Raw genomic sequence first — 17,080 nt, 5'->3', positions numbered from 1 at the left:
TAGAAATTATTGTCTCACGGTGCCAAGAACCCGGGTTCGATCCTGGCCCCGGGTCACTGTCCGTGTGGAGTTTTCACATTCTCCCCGTGTCTGCGTAGGTCTCTGACCCACAACCCAAAGATGTGCAGGGTAGGAGAATTGGCCATGCAAAATTGCCCCTTAATTGGGAAAATAAATAATTTGGCACTTTAGATTATATTACAGAAAGAATATGCTTCCTGCTGTGTGGGGTGCAATCTCAAAACAGCTCCCAGCAAAGGGGTAATTTTCCTCTGATATACTGTCTTACCTTTTGATCTTCCCCTATCTGTACTAACCTTCTCAGGAGTTGCTCTTAATGAGCTTTATTACATGAGCTCATCTTTTAGTGTGTAAATATGAAATCGACCCCACCTTCCATTGGTATCAAACTTGCTTTAGATAAACATGTGTTTCCAAATGTTGCTATGCTAATCAGCCTATCAAAGCCCTAGTTCTATCAACTCAACAATCTATCTCTTTTCCAATTTAAAGAAAGCTCATTTTCCCTTTAAACCTGCAGCCACCTGAACACATTCCCAATTATTAGGGGCTGGTTTAGCATAGGGATAAAGAGCTGGCTTTTAAATCAGACCAAGGCAGGCCAGCAGCACGGTTCAATTCCCGTACCAGCCTCCCTGAACAGTCGCTGGAATGTGGCGACTAGGGCTTTTCACAGTAACTGCATTTGAAGTCTACTTGTGTCAATAAGCGTTTTTCATTTTCATTTTGTTTCATTTTCATTGGATTTCCTATTTCCCCATTTTATCACAAAGTCCTAACAATCATCTGACTTGAACTTGTTGCTCTGATTACCTCTCCTGGAGACTGTATATAAAAATATTTAATTCAAAGCATCCAATTAAGTTGTAGTGTTTTATGTTAAACTTGTCCAGTTTGCAGCAATAATCCTAGATAATAGAGTATGGATAATTGAGGTTCCACTGGACCTGCAAATGAGTGCGCTTCTAAAAGACCAGTATCTCTTTGTGTAGAGTTTCACCTTCAGAAGCCGAGTCCACAGCCAGTGAACGGTCCAGCGGTAGAGAGTCCATCGAAGATATTCCTAGACTCCCTGCAACTCCCACTGGTGGAAATAGACACACTGTGATCAGAAATGGTTTGTATCCTCTCACTTATTAGTAGCTACAATGTGAATCTGTACATCGTATTTTGGGGGAAAAAAGTTTATTGAAGGGCGAGATGGCCTTTTCTGGCGTCATTACTGCTCATCTCCATTTCAAATTCTGATTTCAGCAGTGGCTGGCCATTCTGAATAGCAAGAGCTTGTGCCAGCTCGCAAAACAGATGTGTTCCCATTGCATTCAAACAAATCATTCAATCCTGTTAGAATGCAAGTGGACCTCGGCCTATGTGCGTGATGTTTATTAGGCACATTTAAGTTTGTTTTGCACATTTGCACATACATTCTTTGAAAGGGCTTTGTCCTTTTTGGCTTTGAGCTGGAAGAATGGACAGTCATGCACATTCCAGGCAAGCTATTCCCATGGTTGGCAATGGCTAGAACGTGCCTTGTGACTAATTCTCACCCAAATGGTGAGTGTGCCCCAACATTATTATATAAACAGTTGTAGTCAATGTTTTTACCTAAAGGGTAAGCATATTGAAACAACATGTAAACCAGTATACATGTAACATTGTCACAGAGACGATGAATGCTGCAAGATTATTTTACAAATAAGTATATTCCAATGAAATTCTCATTTAAACAGCGCACACCTATCATTGTTCAAGACATAACAGTGTACCAACAGTATTATCTAAACTATAAGCATATCATATTATTAAAAACAGTAAGTACACCCAAATGATATGGAAATTTTGAGAAAATGCTGGCTATACTCATTAGGCGTGAGTTCTGATGACAGGTCACAGACCTGAAACATTAACTGTTTCTTTCCCCACAAATGCTTGCAGACCCACTGAGCATTTCTAGCATTTTCTGTTTTTATTTGCGATTTCCTGCATCCGCAGTATTTTGATTTTGTATTAATGTATACCTCAACATTATTAAACACACATTAACTTTACCCCTACAATGTGGAAAAAATGCTAATTGTACTCCATATTATGGAAACAATAAGTGCTCTCTAATATTTATAGCAAAAGGATTGATGTGCCCAACGAAAGTCATTATACTGTGCATACCCCAATATTATTAGTGCCCCAAAATATTGTAAATGTACTCATCCCCAAAGCATTAGCTGAACAATCTGTACTTCAGAAGCTCTATTCACAATTGGCCAGATTCTTACAACGCACCAATATAGCAAAGATCACATCTGCTAAAAATCAACATGGTGGAAACTGATAACTTTAAGCCCTACTTTATAAATCAAGAGAACAGTTATCTTCCCTGGAAACCAACAGTAGTCAAGTTCATTTGAAGACTTTAGATGGTGTAAGTGCTTGTGGTGGTTGCCACGGTTACGGGAAGTGGCGTTTAAAATTGTGCCTAAGAAAAATTTGCTTGTTTTCGGAATTTGCTAAATGTTTAAAGCGTGTTGGCACCCACTGTTGGTTTGATGTTGTTACTGAACTTAGTAGTTTTAGATTACAGCAATTGCTTGAAACACATTTTATTCTCAGTCTAAGCGTAACCACACAAATAAATCTTTATGGGAAGCATTTTGACTTCATAGATCACTTGGATGTGCACTGTTAAGACTCATGAATCAAGGATGAAGTTTAAGTAACATGGTATTAATATGTATAGTTACAATTGGCACACTCTCTTTCAATACTCTGCTTTCAATAAAAAAGTAGTGTCTACAAGCAGACCCATATTTTTCGTAAACTGAACCGGACATGAATATGATCAGACAGGATAATTCCAGTGAACCCTCAGTATCTAAATCAGAAACCGCATTTTTCTGTCCGATGTGAAAGATGTCAGATTAAACATGCCTGAACTGACGGTGAAATTTATTTGCAAGGTATTTTGATTGCACATTGGCCATATAGTACAGTAGCACAGTGGTTAGTACTGTTGCTTCACAGCACCATGGTCTCTGATTCGATTTTCGGCTTCAGTCACTGCTCGCTCTCCCTCTGTCTGCGTGGGTTTCCTCCGGGTGCTCCGGTTTCCTCCCACAAGTCCCGAAAGATGAGCTTGTTAGCTGAATTGGACATTCTGAATTTTCCCTTGGTGTACCCGAACAGGCGCCGTAGTGTGGCGACTCAGGAATTTTCACAGTAACATGTAAGTCTACATGTGACACTAATAAAGATTATTGTTATTAAAATTTGAGAGGATGGCTTATTAAAATTTGAGAGGATGGCTTTATTATAGTTAAGTGTCATAATTGACGTGATCAGTCTGTAAAACTGAAATTTTAGCTGCTAGTTTAATCCCTTTTGTACAACTTTTATCAAGCTCCCAATATGTATAGGCATGTTATCAAAGCTTAAAGTGAGACCACCTTAAAAATTCTGGCAGCCTGACTCCTGCTAGTGCCTGGATCAGAAATCCTGATTCTTGCTGGTTTCCAGACATGAATTCTTGACTCCAGCTGCTGCTCTTCATCTGAAAATAGATGTACAGTAAGTTTCATTAGGAGCAGGGGACCACTTATGGGATCTGTAATTTTGTTGACTTGCTGTAGATAGAACATAGTGTGCAGAAGGAGGCCAATCGGCCCATCGAGTCTGCACCGACCCACTTAAACCCTCACTTCCAACCTATCCCCAGAACCGAATAACCGCTCCTAACCTTTTTTTGGTCACTAAGGACAATTTAGCATGACCAATCTACCTAACCTGCACGTCTCTGGACTGTGGGAGGAAACCGGAGCACCCAGAGGAAACCCACACAGACACTGGGAGAACGTACAGACTGCGCACAGACAATGACCCAGCAGGGAATCGAACCTGGGACCCTGGCGCTGGGAAGTCACAGTGCTATTCATTTGTGCTAGTGCTGCCCAGTTTGTGTCTCCTTTCCACCAAGCAGCCCTGAATGGAATGCAGCAGCCCACTTCTCAGCACCTTCCCCTATCTCGTAAGGTTCCCAAGTTCCAAGTTAATCGGAACCAATGCAGAGCTGACCATTCCAAAGATGTTGGGTTGTTTGCAACATACACTGATCACTTTCTTGTTGGTACTGTGATCAAGTTACTTTTAATCAATTCTGGACCATTCTATAAACATTTCTCCCAATGGAATGAATGGAACCTCCCCGTTATTGCCCAGTCAATAGCTTTACTAGCATGAAGTGGAGAGGAGACTTGAAATGTGTGTACAAAATGTGATACTTTTAAGATTTTGAACATTAGATCTCTATAGGTGAGTATCACAGTGGTTTTGTTACTGGACAGTTGCAGATGCCCGGACTAATGATTCAGAGATACAAGTTCAAATTCCAACATGGTAGGTGGTACTATATTCCACATTTATTTATTAACTGGAGTTAATCAGTTATAGTGACCATGTAATTAACAAAGTGGCTTACACCTGCCCTTCAGGGAAGTAACCCAGTCAGGCCTCTTATATGACTCCAGGTCAACAACAATATAGTTAACCCATAACTTCCCTTGAAGTGATAATAAGAAATAGGAGCAGCATTCAGCCCGTCGAACCTGCTCTGCATTTGAATAAGATCATTGTTGTGTTGATCTTGAGTCTGGTCTAACTCTCCTGCACACTCCCCATAGCCCTTGACTCCCTTGTAGATTAAAAACCTCCTGACTAAGCCTTGAATATATTCAATGACTCAGCCTCTACTCTCTGTGGTAGAGAATTCCAAAGACTAAAGACCCCTGAGAAACAATTTTGCCTCCTCTTAGTCTTAATTTTTAAACTGTCACTTTTCATTGTAGATTCCCCAGTTAGAGAAACATCCTCTCAGCATCTGCCTGTTGACAAAGCCTCCTCAGAATCTTAAATGTTTCAATAAGATCATCTCTCATTCTTCTACACTCCAATGAGTAGAGACTAAACCTACTTAACCTTTCCTCATTCAACCATCCCTTCATCCCAAGAATCAGCTGAGTGAGCCGCCTTTGAATTATGTCCAATGCAAGTATAGAACATAGAACGATACAGCGCAGTAAAGGCCCTTCGGCCCTCGATGTTGCACCGACATGGAAAAAAACTAAAGGCCTACACTATGCCCTTATCATCCATATGCTTATCCAATAAACTTTTAAATACCCTCAATGTTGGCGAGTTCACTACTGTTGCAGGTAGGGCATTCCACAGCCTCACCACTCTTTGCGTAAAAAACCTACCTCTGACCTCTGTCCTATATCTATTACCCCTCAATTTAAGGCTATGTCCCCTCGTGCTAGCCACCTCCATCCGCGGGAGAAGGCTCTCGCTGTCCACCCTGTCTAACCCTCTGATCATTTTGTATGCCTCTATTAAGTCACCTCTTAACCTTCTTCTCTCTAACGAAAACAACCTCAAGCCCATCAGCCTTTCCTCATAAGATTTTCCCTCCATACCAGGCAACATCCTGGTAAATCTCCTCTGCACCCGTTCCAAAGCTTCCACGTCCTTCCTATAATGAGGCGACCAGAACTGTACGCAATACTCCAAATGCGGCCGTACTAGAGTTTTGTACAACTGCAACATGACCTCATGGCTCCGGAACTCAATCCCTCTACCAATAAAGGCCAACACCCCATAGGCCTTCTTCACAACCCTATCAACCTGGGTGGCAACTTTCAGGGATCTATGTACATGGACACCGAAATCCCTCTGCTCATCCACACTGCTAAGAATGATACCATTAGCCAAATATTCCGCATTCTTGTTATTCTTTCCAAAGTGAATCACCTCACACTTCTCTACATTAAACTCCATTTGCCACTTCTCAGCCCAGCTCTGCAGCTTATCTATGTCCCTCTGTAACCTGCAACATCCTTCCGCACTGTCTACAACTCCACCGACTTTAGTGTCGTCTGCAAATTTACTCACCCATCCTTCTGCGCCCTCCTCTAGGTTATTTATAAAAATGACAAACAGCAACGGCCCCGGAACAGATCCTTGTGGTACGCCACTCGTAACTGAACTCCATTCTGAACATTTCCCATCAACTACCACTCCCTGTCTTCTTTCAACTAGCCAATTTCTAATCCACATCTCTAAATCACCCTCAATCCCCCACCTCCGTATTTTCTGCATATATTTTCTTTGGTAAGGAAACCAAAACTGTACACAGTACTCTTGGTGAGGTCTCACCAATGCCCTGTGCAGTTGTAACAAGACTTTTTACATTCCATACTTGTTGCAATAAAGGTCAACATTCCATTTGTCTAATTACTTATTGTACCTGCCTGCTAACTATTTGCAATTCATGTACAAGAACATCAAGATCCCTCTCTACCACAGCATTTTGCAGTCTCTCTCCATTTAAATAATATTCTGCTTTTCTGTTCTTTATTCCAAAGCGGACAACATCACATTTTCACACATTATACTTTCTTACTTAGACATAGTTCCTCCCATGCATGACACTGGGCAGCAAGACTCCACCACATGCCCTGATCCACAACAATTTCATTTCCTCAGCTCAGGTAGTGTCCCAATCTTGAAGGTATTCCTTAAGTGTGTTTCCCTGGGTCTGTCCATTCTGACTGGGCGTAAGTCCAGGGTTTGAAATACGTGCCCAGCCAGTCTTTCGTCATTCCGTCTTAACATCCTGCAGGTGCTTTTGACCGGTCCTCAGTAGCACTGTAAGTGAGTTGTGTCTCTTGATACCCAGGATCATACATAGGCAGTGCTGATGAAACAAGTCCATCTTTCGTATCAGATCTTTGTTCTCTCGCTTAAGCTATCTGCATCCCTTTATATACTCCTTGACTTACTCAACAGTGATGGGTGGAAGCGGAAAGTTCAGAGAGGGGCCAAAAGTCAGGCTGTTGGAAAAACAAGTTGGCATTTTCCCCTCGCTGCTTTCATGGCTGAATGGTGATAGTTCAACTTTCATACTAATGGGGCTGGTTTAGCACACTGGGCTAAATCGCTGGCTTTTAAAGCAGACCAAGGTAGGCCAGCAGCACGGTTCCATTCCTGTACCAGCCTCCCCGAACAGGCGCCGGAATGTGGCGACTAGGGGCTTTTCACAGTAACTTCATTGAAGCCTACTCGTGACAATAAGCGATTTTCCATATTTCGTTTTGGGAATGCCATTTAACATGTCATGAATTCTCACAAAAAAAAGTATCTGCCTGTGTTTCCTCCGGGTGCTTTGGTTTCCTCCCACAAGCCCCAAAACACGTGCTTTTAGGTGAATCGGACATTCTGAATTCTCCCTCTGTGTAACCGATCAGGCGCCGGAATGTGGCGACTAGGGGATTTTCGCAAAAACTTCATTGCAGTGTTAAAGTAAGCCTACTTGTGCCATTAATAAAGATTATTATTATTACTAACTAGTTAACCTATGAATTTAATACAATACTTGTATCTTCCCTGTACGTTTAAACTACTTCCCCGTAAATTAATGCCTCTGGACCTGCTTTGTGCTTATATTTTTATCAATTCACTTCCTGTTACTGTCACTCAGTTGAAAATTTTAATTTCTCAGCTTCAGACCTTGGAGAGAGAAGAAGAGAAAATGCTCACCCACCAGTCACTTACATTAGGGGCTGGTTTAGCTCACCAGGCTAAATCGCTGGCTTTTAAAGCAGACCAAGCAGGCCAGCAGCACGGTTTGATTCCCGTACCAGCCTCCCCGGACAGGCGCCAGAATGTGGCGGCTAGGGGCTTTTCGCAGTAACTTCATTGAAGCCTACTCGTGACAATAAGTGATTTTCATTTTCATTTTTCACTTCCTTCTGTCTGATGTCACAATAAGATTTCTTTCAAAGTAAGTGGGCTTCGAAACTACGCACATTCCCTTCAGCCTCGCTCTGTTCGCTATCTTAGTGATGCTGTGCCACTCTTTTATCTCCCCGATGGTCTTGCTCTGTTCTCACACCCGCTGCTCTGTTGTTCTTTTATCCCGTGACTCGCCTCTGTTCTTGCAATTAAAGGCAATCTGGGATGGGCAATACATACTGACCCTGCCATTGGTGCACTCATTCTGTGAATGAACTTTTGAAAAAAAATGCCCCTGCATTTCTTGAAGTCCGATGTTGTCCTCTTTCTTTCAAAATGCGCGATAAAGAACAGGAGTAGACCATTCGGCCAATGTTTTCCATTCTTTTTGGTCATAGCTGAAACTGTCATTCTCTGGATTATTCGTCCAACTAAATCACTAAACTACTTTATCATGTGGCAGCTTAAGTGACCTTGCACTGATTTGTGGACAGCAGGTGGAGAATATCGGTCACGATCGTACTGAATGGCAGAAGTCTTATGTTCTTATGTTTTTTTGATTATGGGTTCCTATTGCCTTTTGTCACAACTATGTTAGTTTGATTCCAGGGCATTCTGTAGACTAACCCTCACAATCTATTCTAGGACCTGCTCAGATCAGCAGGACTGATGAACAGCCTTCATCAGCTTCAATTTTCGACCATGTTGATCGGATGTCACGCCCATCTGAGGCAGGGAAGCGGCTACCAAGCAAGATTCAGCTCATCGCCATGCAACCAATCCCAGCACCTCCTTTACAGAATCCATTGCTTCCCGAGCGAGTTGCCGAAACAAACAAAATAAATAAAGAGGTGAGAGATTCTGTAGTTTCCCGGGAGAGATGGCATAGGAATTGACTTGAATGTCATTTTCATTCAAGAGTTTAAAAAGTGCAACAGGTCTTCCTTCAGATCATCTTAATACATCTGTTTAACTTGCTGAAGATGCCTCAAACAATAAATTTCTTCAAAGTTCAGTTGGTAGTGAGCAAAGCCAGTTGTCATTTCACAAAAAATGCTTGAACTAAATGAAAACAAAATGTGGCTATTGAAACCCCGTAATGAGATAAAGTAATAAGATATTGAAAGCATGACAAACAAGCATGGAATAAGGATTGGACTAGATCTCATTAATCTATCTATTGAACATCTTGAACATAAGCTTGTACCGGTCATGATACCACCCTTGGCCAAAACACTGAAGAACAAAGAACAATACAGATTCACACATCTCGTCCCCCTTTGGCCCAGGGCAACAATTCAAAGGTATTGTTTGTGGGCATTGAAGAACCATTGTGTAGTGATGCCATGGTTGTGTTGTAATTCACCGAATGACCAGTAGGAGGCGCACTAGCATATAAGTGAATGTTAGAGTCAGATGACTGGCTGGAGGACGCTGGAGAGAGTGGTTGCTTATGCATAATCATACTGTTATTCATCAGTTGTTTAGTATGTAGTTGACCCACAGATAATGTTAATAAATCATTTATAGCTTTAGCTACAAGTGTTCTTTTAAATAAATCAGGCCACCCGACAAGGACATTACACATTCTTCAGGATCACTTTTAAAGACCTTTAGTACCAATCCACGAAGGTGCTAGAGAATGACATCAAGCTGTAAATAACTAAATATCTTCATTCTCCTTCTCATACAGGTTCAGAGGGCTTTGCGACAGAAATCTGAAATTGAACACCATCGTAATAAGATCAGACTGCGGGCCAAAAGGAAAGGACACTATGACTTCCCCATCATGGATGAAGTTGGTACCATTGACACTAAGGAAAGGCGTAAAGCTTACCGTAGAGCACAGGTCCACATTGACAGAATCCTTGATCCCAGTATTGTTGGTCCATCTGTCCTTGTGGAACCAAGGAAAAGGTAGGCATAAAATAAAAATAAAATGCTGAACAGCTTTAGCAGCTTCTGTGGAGAGAGAGAAACAAGAGTTAATGTTTCAGGTCTATGACCTGATGCAAGGTCATCCGTCTAAAACATGAACTCTGTTTCTCTCTCCGTGGATGTTGCCAGACCTGCTGAGCAGTTCCAGCATTGTTTATTTTTTATTCAGATTTTCTGAACCTGTAATTGTATTCATTATGTATTTATGGCTATTGTGCTGATTTCAATCTCTTGGAATAGCGATTTGACTCCACAGCACAATGTGGTAGATAATTTCCAATAAGACTTTGACTTTTCACTCTAGTTATCGTACTAAGAGATCTCCAAGACAGAGAAGGAGACACCAGGTCAACGGCAGCATGATGGATGCAGAAAAAGATAGGTTGATAACCACAGACAGTGATGGGACCTACAAAAAGCCACCTGGAGTGAACAATGCAGCTTATGTTGTAAGTATGGAAGAACCATAATTACATCTGACTTGTTTGTTTTTTGCCTTCGAGATACCTATTTTATCCACCTTCCCTCCGTTAAAGTCAATGCATCATCTACGACTGAGAGGACAAACTGTTGGCTCCAAGATTGTTGTATAGTCCTTCCACCTAGCTACATCTACTCACCTTCAGAGACCCCTTTAAAACCCATCTTTGACAAGTTTTTCACTACATCCCTTATTTTCTTGCTTCCTGTTCATGGTCTTATCTTCCTTGTTTGTGGAGCACTTGGGGATATTTTGCTATGTTATAGATGAGTTAGTTTTAACTAGTTGTGCTGAAGTTAATGGAGAGTATGCAAGAACAACTTGATTCATGTATCATCTTTCTCCCTCCTTCATTTATCTGTTACATCTGCGATCTATAACCCATCTCATTAGTAATAGCAAGAGAATGCCCATTGTTGTATCTGTAAAATCTCAGATACATCGACATGTATTTTAATCAAAGTGTGAACTAGATGTAGCGAAGAGAACAAAGAGCACAAGTATAAAATCAAACCCAACTTTATTTTGCAACAACAATATTTACTCTTAAATTGACCCAATAAGATTTACTAAAGATTCCCAAGATTTGTTATACCAGCTGCAAAGATGACTCTGGTTGAGCCATGGGTCAGATTCACTGAGTCTCTCAGGTGCGTCTTTGCGAAGGTGGGTCTCGCACGCTGCTTCCTTCCATCTTTGGTCAGGTGTCTCGATTGCCTCTGTATTAGATCTTCACTGCTGAAATGCCTCGGGTGCCTATTTTTATCCTCCCTCCCTTTGTAACCTTTTGCCATTTCCTCTGGCTTTCTGCCAATGAGGCTTCAGGAGGGGGTCTCAGCATCCAATGGTCCGATTGATAGGGCACCTGAGCCCATCCCAGGTTTCCACCTCTTGCAGTATTGCTTGCACATAACCTGTTGACGTTTAAGGTAACGGCAGGAACTCACGGTGCCCAAGAGTCTGGCCTGCTCTGGGCTACTGACTATAAACTGGTGCATATCAATAGGGTGCGATGATCACCTGATGGCTGATTGACAGGGGGAGCTCCAGACATGTTCTGGAGTTTCTCTGTCGGTCGTGTATCTGATTTTGGTCAAGTCTGAATTCCCAACAGCCTGCCTGAAGTTTGACTGCAGTTTGAATTAAAGTTCCTAATTCTTTAAAATATCCAATTTAATCAAACTCAAAGCTAGGCCCTGTCAGGTTACCACACCATGATCAGTTCCTTGGAATTGACCAATATGTCCATCACATCACACTGCTCTATGACAGTATATTCCTTTTACTAAAACTTGTGGAATGCTAGTTATGAAAGATATGTGTATACTGTAAATTTGAGTCAAAGTTAAGTCTGGGTAAAGCACATTTCAGTTAATGTTGTTTTACTCTCAGTCTTTGGCACTGTCAGAACAATTGCTTGAAGTGGTAGCATTCACCTGTGTTGCAAGAAGGCCGCCTGTGCCTTAAGTAGATAATTTGGGTAGTGCTGTCATATATGAGATTGACTGCCATAGTTCCCATTGGACTATTAATCACTCAAACTGTTGCCCAAGTTTGGAGGTGTTGACCAGAGGTTCCAACCAGACTTTGAAACGAATGCTTCTACAGAAAAGGAAAACATTCTGTCAGAGGAACAAAATCCCAATGATTATGTATGAATTGTATAAATTGCGGATTTTAATGATCCAAGGCTGATGGAGTCCGCCTGTGAAGACCAGGAAGTGTGTAGGTTGATTTTATTGATCTTTGTTTCGCTCCTTGTGTTGACATGGTTGCAGCCTGGAACTTCTTATGAAATAGATTGCCAATGCAATCCATTCTACCACTCTGAAGCACAGCTTGGCAAGGCTCCAACTGCCATCACACCAGTTTGAAAACTTCCTAAATAGTCAATTGAACCATATTTACAAAGCATGCTAACTGTGAAATTTGTAACACTGTTCTGTACTTCGCTCCTGTCCACAGACTCGTAAAAATTGGAAGAAGGACTCTGAAAGAACTTCATTTTGAATAGTAGATATCATACTGGGTCAGGCTAAGATGTTTCAGGTTAACCAGGCACCAAACAGTTGCATGCTATCTGCCTTCACTACATTGTATCTCCTATAATTGCCCCAGTTCCACTGACCTAATCTTGATCTGGTTCTGTGTTTTGCAGTCGGACCCTGACCTGCCTCGGGAGCCTAGACTTCATTCTCCATCACACGCACACCCTCCCCCTCCCGCTCCCCCACCATATATTCCACCACAGCCATCCATTGAAGAGGCAAGGCAGCAGATGTACTCTCTGCTCGATGATGCATTTGCTTTGGCAGCTCCAGGTAGTCCTGGAAAAGTCCAGTCAGCAGTCTGCCTTGGTCAGCCAGCCACCAGCACTCCTATCAGGGGAACCAGAGTGTCTGCTAACAGCCACTGGACTCCAGTGTATGAACAACCCCAGAGTCTCAGCAATCCATATGTCACGGTATGTAATATGTTCATACATATGTAAACATTTGCATTATGGCACATATGCTGAAGTGACATCAGTTTCAAATGTTTTTTTTTCATCGTTTTCCAGATTTTTATTTTGACTTAATTAATTTTCATCCAATATCTTTATCCTAATGCAAAGAATAAAATATAACTCGCAATGATTAAGTGACAGTGATCTGAGTAATATTGCCTTTGCCCATGTTTAATGTTGGAAAAACCAAGAGATACCCAAAACTGGATTGAGTCCATCGAAACTCGATTCGAGTGGGATTCTTCCATGCAGGTGGGGACTTGCATTTTATTAATCTGATGGAATTGAAACTCAGATCCAAACGTTGAAGGGCCAGTGTCCAAAAGCATCGCTTAATCCTCAGGCCTGTTGTAATTACAACTAGCCTGATTTGAAATTCTGATTAGGAATCATTGATTACACTTACAATTTCTCAAGAGTAAGATAAGCGCAGCAGGTACACAATTCAGTTTTCCATGTTTTGCATTTTATTTAGCCATGCATGCTTGCCAACCATTGAAAATCTTTCTATGCTGGAACAAAAGATGCTAATGCATGCTATTCCAGTATGGACAGTAAATGACCCAAATCGTCTTTGACAGGTTAATTGGGTTTTAAAAATCCTTTTCCATCAGCTTCTGACAGAGTTCAACAACCTTTATTCTTCAATGTATTACTATCCAGTGTTCTTAAATGAGAATTTTAATATATGGTTGATGTCCTGGCTTCACTGTATGGAGCCTGGGCACTATGTCCAGTCAATGTAGAGTTATGTGTATGTCTTCTAGCTGGTCCCGATGTTGGTAATGAAACAGAATGTCGCAAACCCAGACTCCTACAATTTATTTTCCACCTCTCCATTTACCATTAGGCCTGTAAATTACAGGCAGCACTTTTTTACAGACCTGAGGCCTCAAAAGGGCCTCAACGAGCAATACGTGTTGGCTTGTGCTTAATTTTACCATTCCGGTAACACCATGACCCACCATCCTCTCTCTTATAGCCAAAGGGATTGCAGCACCAGTTAGGTCACCACATGCAATACAGTGAGACAGGAAATCACTCGTAAAGGATGCTTGTTACAGAAAAATATCAAATAGTTTAAAAAAAAAAAAAATTTAGAGTACCCAATTCATTTTTTCCAATTAAGGACCAATTTAGTGTGGCCAATTCACCTACCTTGCACATCTTTTGGGTTGCCGAGGTCCCAGGTTCAATCTCGGCTCTGGGTCACTGTCCGTGTGGAGTTTGCACATTCTCCCCGTGTTTGCATGGGTTTCGCCCCCGGGTAGAATGTGGGGACCTCGGCGCCGTGAGGCAGCAGCACTAACCACTGCGCCACCATGCTGCCCTCTCAAATAGTTATTACAGGCTTTACACAGAGATTTGTGAGGCTGGGTGATGGCTGTGCTGCGTGAGGTATGGCACTGTTGGCAAATTGTTGAGATTGTGATTCAGTGCAGAAGATGAAACAATGATGGATGGTTTGAAAATGGTATGGGCTCCTAAGCAGTAAGTGGTCTGTATTAAAGCCTACAGCAGTGACTTTCTCTTGTACTTTTACTGCTGTCTTCACTGGCTCCTCATCACCCTTCTTTAGTTGCTTTTCTAAAGACTTTTGGTACATTTTTTCCCCTTGGAAGATGCCTTATGAAGTATACAGCAGATTGATGATGCAAGAGGGTTTGTTGGGTTGTAATTTTTCAAAATTCATTCTTGAGATGTGAGCATTATGGCAAAGGCCAGTGTTTATTGCCCTCCCTAATTGTTCTCAAGAAGGCTTCTTGAGCTGCTGGGGTCTGTGTGGTACATCCTGTGTACACCCACAGAGTACTTTTCTCCAGTTTGATACAATTCTATGCCATCTTAGAAGGCAATTAAGAGTCAATCACGTTGCTGTGGATCTGGAGTCATGTGTGGAATTTGAATCCTTATTTCTGGAACAATAGTCTGAACCTCTGGATTACCATTATGCTCCTACTCTATAATAGACCCTATTCTACAGTAGATCCGCCTCTTGAGCCTGCTCCATCATCAGTGCGATCATGGCTTATATTCTACCTCTACTCATTTTCCTGCCTGCTCTCTATGTTCCTCCATTCCCTGAAAGATCATGAATCTGTTTATCTCAGACTTGAATATTCTCAACTATTTTGCCTCCACAATACTCTGGGGTAGAGAGTTCCAAAAATTCACAATCCTTTGATTGAAGAAATTTCTCCTAATCTCAATCCTAAATGGATGACTCTTTACCTAAATGCTGTGCCCCTCCCTGTTTCAATTCCACAGCCACCCTATTGAGCCCCTTCAGAATATTGTACGCCTTATTCTTCTCAGCTCCAGCGAGTAGGCTAATATAATCATCATAGGACAACCCACTCATGGCAGCGACCAGCCTAGTGAACCTTTTCTGTACTTCTCCAATACAGGTGTATCCTTTCACAAATATGGAGACTAAAACTTCACACAGTACTCCAGCTGTGGTTTCGCAAAAGCCCGTACAATTGTAGAAATGCATCCTTATTGTTGTACTGCTATCCCCTTGCGATAAAGGCCAACATGTCATTAACCTTTCTATTTGCTTGCTTTACCTGCATGCTAAATTCGTATTCTTGCACAGGTACACCAAAGTCCCTCTGCATATTACACAGCTTCACACCTTGTAAAAAAGATTCTATTTTCCTATTCTCACAATCAAAGTGCATAACCTCACACTTCCCCACATGATATTCCACCTACTGCTCTGTTGTCCATTCACTTAACCTGTCCATATAAAATCATAGGATGGTTACAGCATAAGAGGAGATCATTCAACCTGTCATGCCCATGCTGGCTCTCTGAAGGAGAATTCACCCAGTGCCACTCCCCCCCACCTTCTCCGTGCAACCCTGCACATTCTTCCTCTTCAGATAAATAGAATCATGAAATGGCCAAGGTGTTAAACCATTGGTACAGGATGGCCTAGGAGATGAAAAGCATGCCAAATATAGTTACATTTACTAAGTCATTCTTTACCTTGAGTCTCACAAGGGGCTGTTTAGCACAGGGCTAAATCGCTGGCTTTGAAAGCAGACCAAGGCAGGCCAGCAGCACGGTTCGATTCCCATATCAGCCTCCCCAAACAGGCGCCAGAATGTGGCGACTAGGGGCTTTTCACAGTAACTTCGTTGAAGCCTACTTGTGACAATAAGCGATATTCATTTCATTTCATTTGATATCATCTCTTTGCTTCTGAGAGTTGCTGCCCAGTTCACAAATGAAAATGTAGAGGCTAGAAATGTATGAATGTTATTAGTTAATACGTCCTGATCTCTTTTTTTTTTGGTTCCTCAGAGATATGAAGAGACAGGAATGAACCCACCTTCTGGAGCATGTCACCTGCGCAAGTAAGAAATTAACCAATGGCAAATCAAATCGGGGTGGACAACTCTGGATCCTTTCCTCACACTTAAACTAATGGGTTTTGACAATGATTCTGTTACTAATTACATCCACATTAAGTGCATTCCTGCTGCCCAAAAGAAAACTAATAGTCTTGAATAAGTTGTTTTTCAACTGTACTTGTGACAATGAGAGGGTACAAAAGTTGAAATCTAGCTGATTATAAAATACGTAGTTGAGCAAAGGGTAGGAAACTAGTTTCAAGAGCAATGAGAAAACTAGTCATGAATCTGTCTTTTGGAATTTCGCTTTTTTAACATGAAAAATTGTCTCTTAACCTAACATGCAGTCATCAAATAAGAGGAACTTACAAACAGAGGCTGGAAAATGGCTTGGATTTGCCTTATAAAGGGTTATGTATTCTGCAGTTTTGAAACTGCCCAGCTCTTTCAATCACAGTTGAAAGATCGATTACAATACGAATTGTTACAAGCTTTTCATAGCTTTGGGGGATGATCAGGAATCCATTTGAATCTTAAAAAAAAAAGACTTGTCAAGCAAGAAATCCTTGTAAGCAAGGTGCACCAGTGTAAAATGCAAGTGGCCTCACTTGAGCTCAGTCCAATCTTAATTGGATTTCTCCCCTGATCTTTGGGGTCAGCAACTTTCTGCTTGAGAGATAACATTTGGAAAGGATAGCTCTCTGGTGACTGTGTCACCAAATAGGGGAAAACAAACTGAATACGAGGACTAGTGCTGGGACCAATGCATCTTTTGATTTGAAACATATATACAATTCATATATGACTTGGAATTTCTGTATTCCAATATCCAAAATTTGTCAATGATGCCAAACTTGGAGGTGTGACAAACAATGCGGGTGATGCCAATCAACTGCAACAGGATGTAGACTAGCAGAATAGGCAGGTGAGTGGCTGATCGAATTTTATACAGAGAAATGTGAGATGATGCATTTTGTCAGAAGGGATGAGCAG

At 41.6% G+C, this 17,080-nt stretch overlaps 1 protein-coding gene across 3 annotated transcripts in view; it reads left to right on the top strand.

Moving 5' to 3' along the window:
* The window catches only part of LOC119954950 (UPF0606 protein KIAA1549-like), a 323,510-nt gene that overhangs the window by 283,203 nt on the left and 23,227 nt on the right, over positions 1 to 17,080 (top strand). For 2 of the 3 annotated variants that reach the window (XM_038780692.1, XM_038780693.1), the window contains 6 exons: positions 1,014 to 1,138; positions 8,446 to 8,651; positions 9,494 to 9,717; positions 10,043 to 10,187; positions 12,378 to 12,683; positions 16,038 to 16,090. In XM_038780692.1, coding sequence (XP_038636620.1) covers positions 1,014 to 1,138; positions 8,446 to 8,651; positions 9,494 to 9,717; positions 10,043 to 10,187; positions 12,378 to 12,683; positions 16,038 to 16,090 — 1,059 coding nt within the window. The remainder of the gene's footprint in view (positions 1 to 1,013; positions 1,139 to 8,445; positions 8,652 to 9,493; positions 9,718 to 10,042; positions 10,188 to 12,377; positions 12,684 to 16,037; positions 16,091 to 17,080) is intronic. The other variant, XM_038780694.1, reaches the window with a different exon arrangement.

Source organism: Scyliorhinus canicula, chromosome 20 (genome assembly GCF_902713615.1).
Source record: "Scyliorhinus canicula chromosome 20, sScyCan1.1, whole genome shotgun sequence".
In the NCBI taxonomy this organism is placed as follows: domain Eukaryota; kingdom Metazoa; phylum Chordata; class Chondrichthyes; order Carcharhiniformes; family Scyliorhinidae; genus Scyliorhinus; species Scyliorhinus canicula.
The sequence above is the reverse complement of the archived record's forward strand: the minus strand, read 5'-3'. Positions and strand labels throughout refer to the sequence as shown.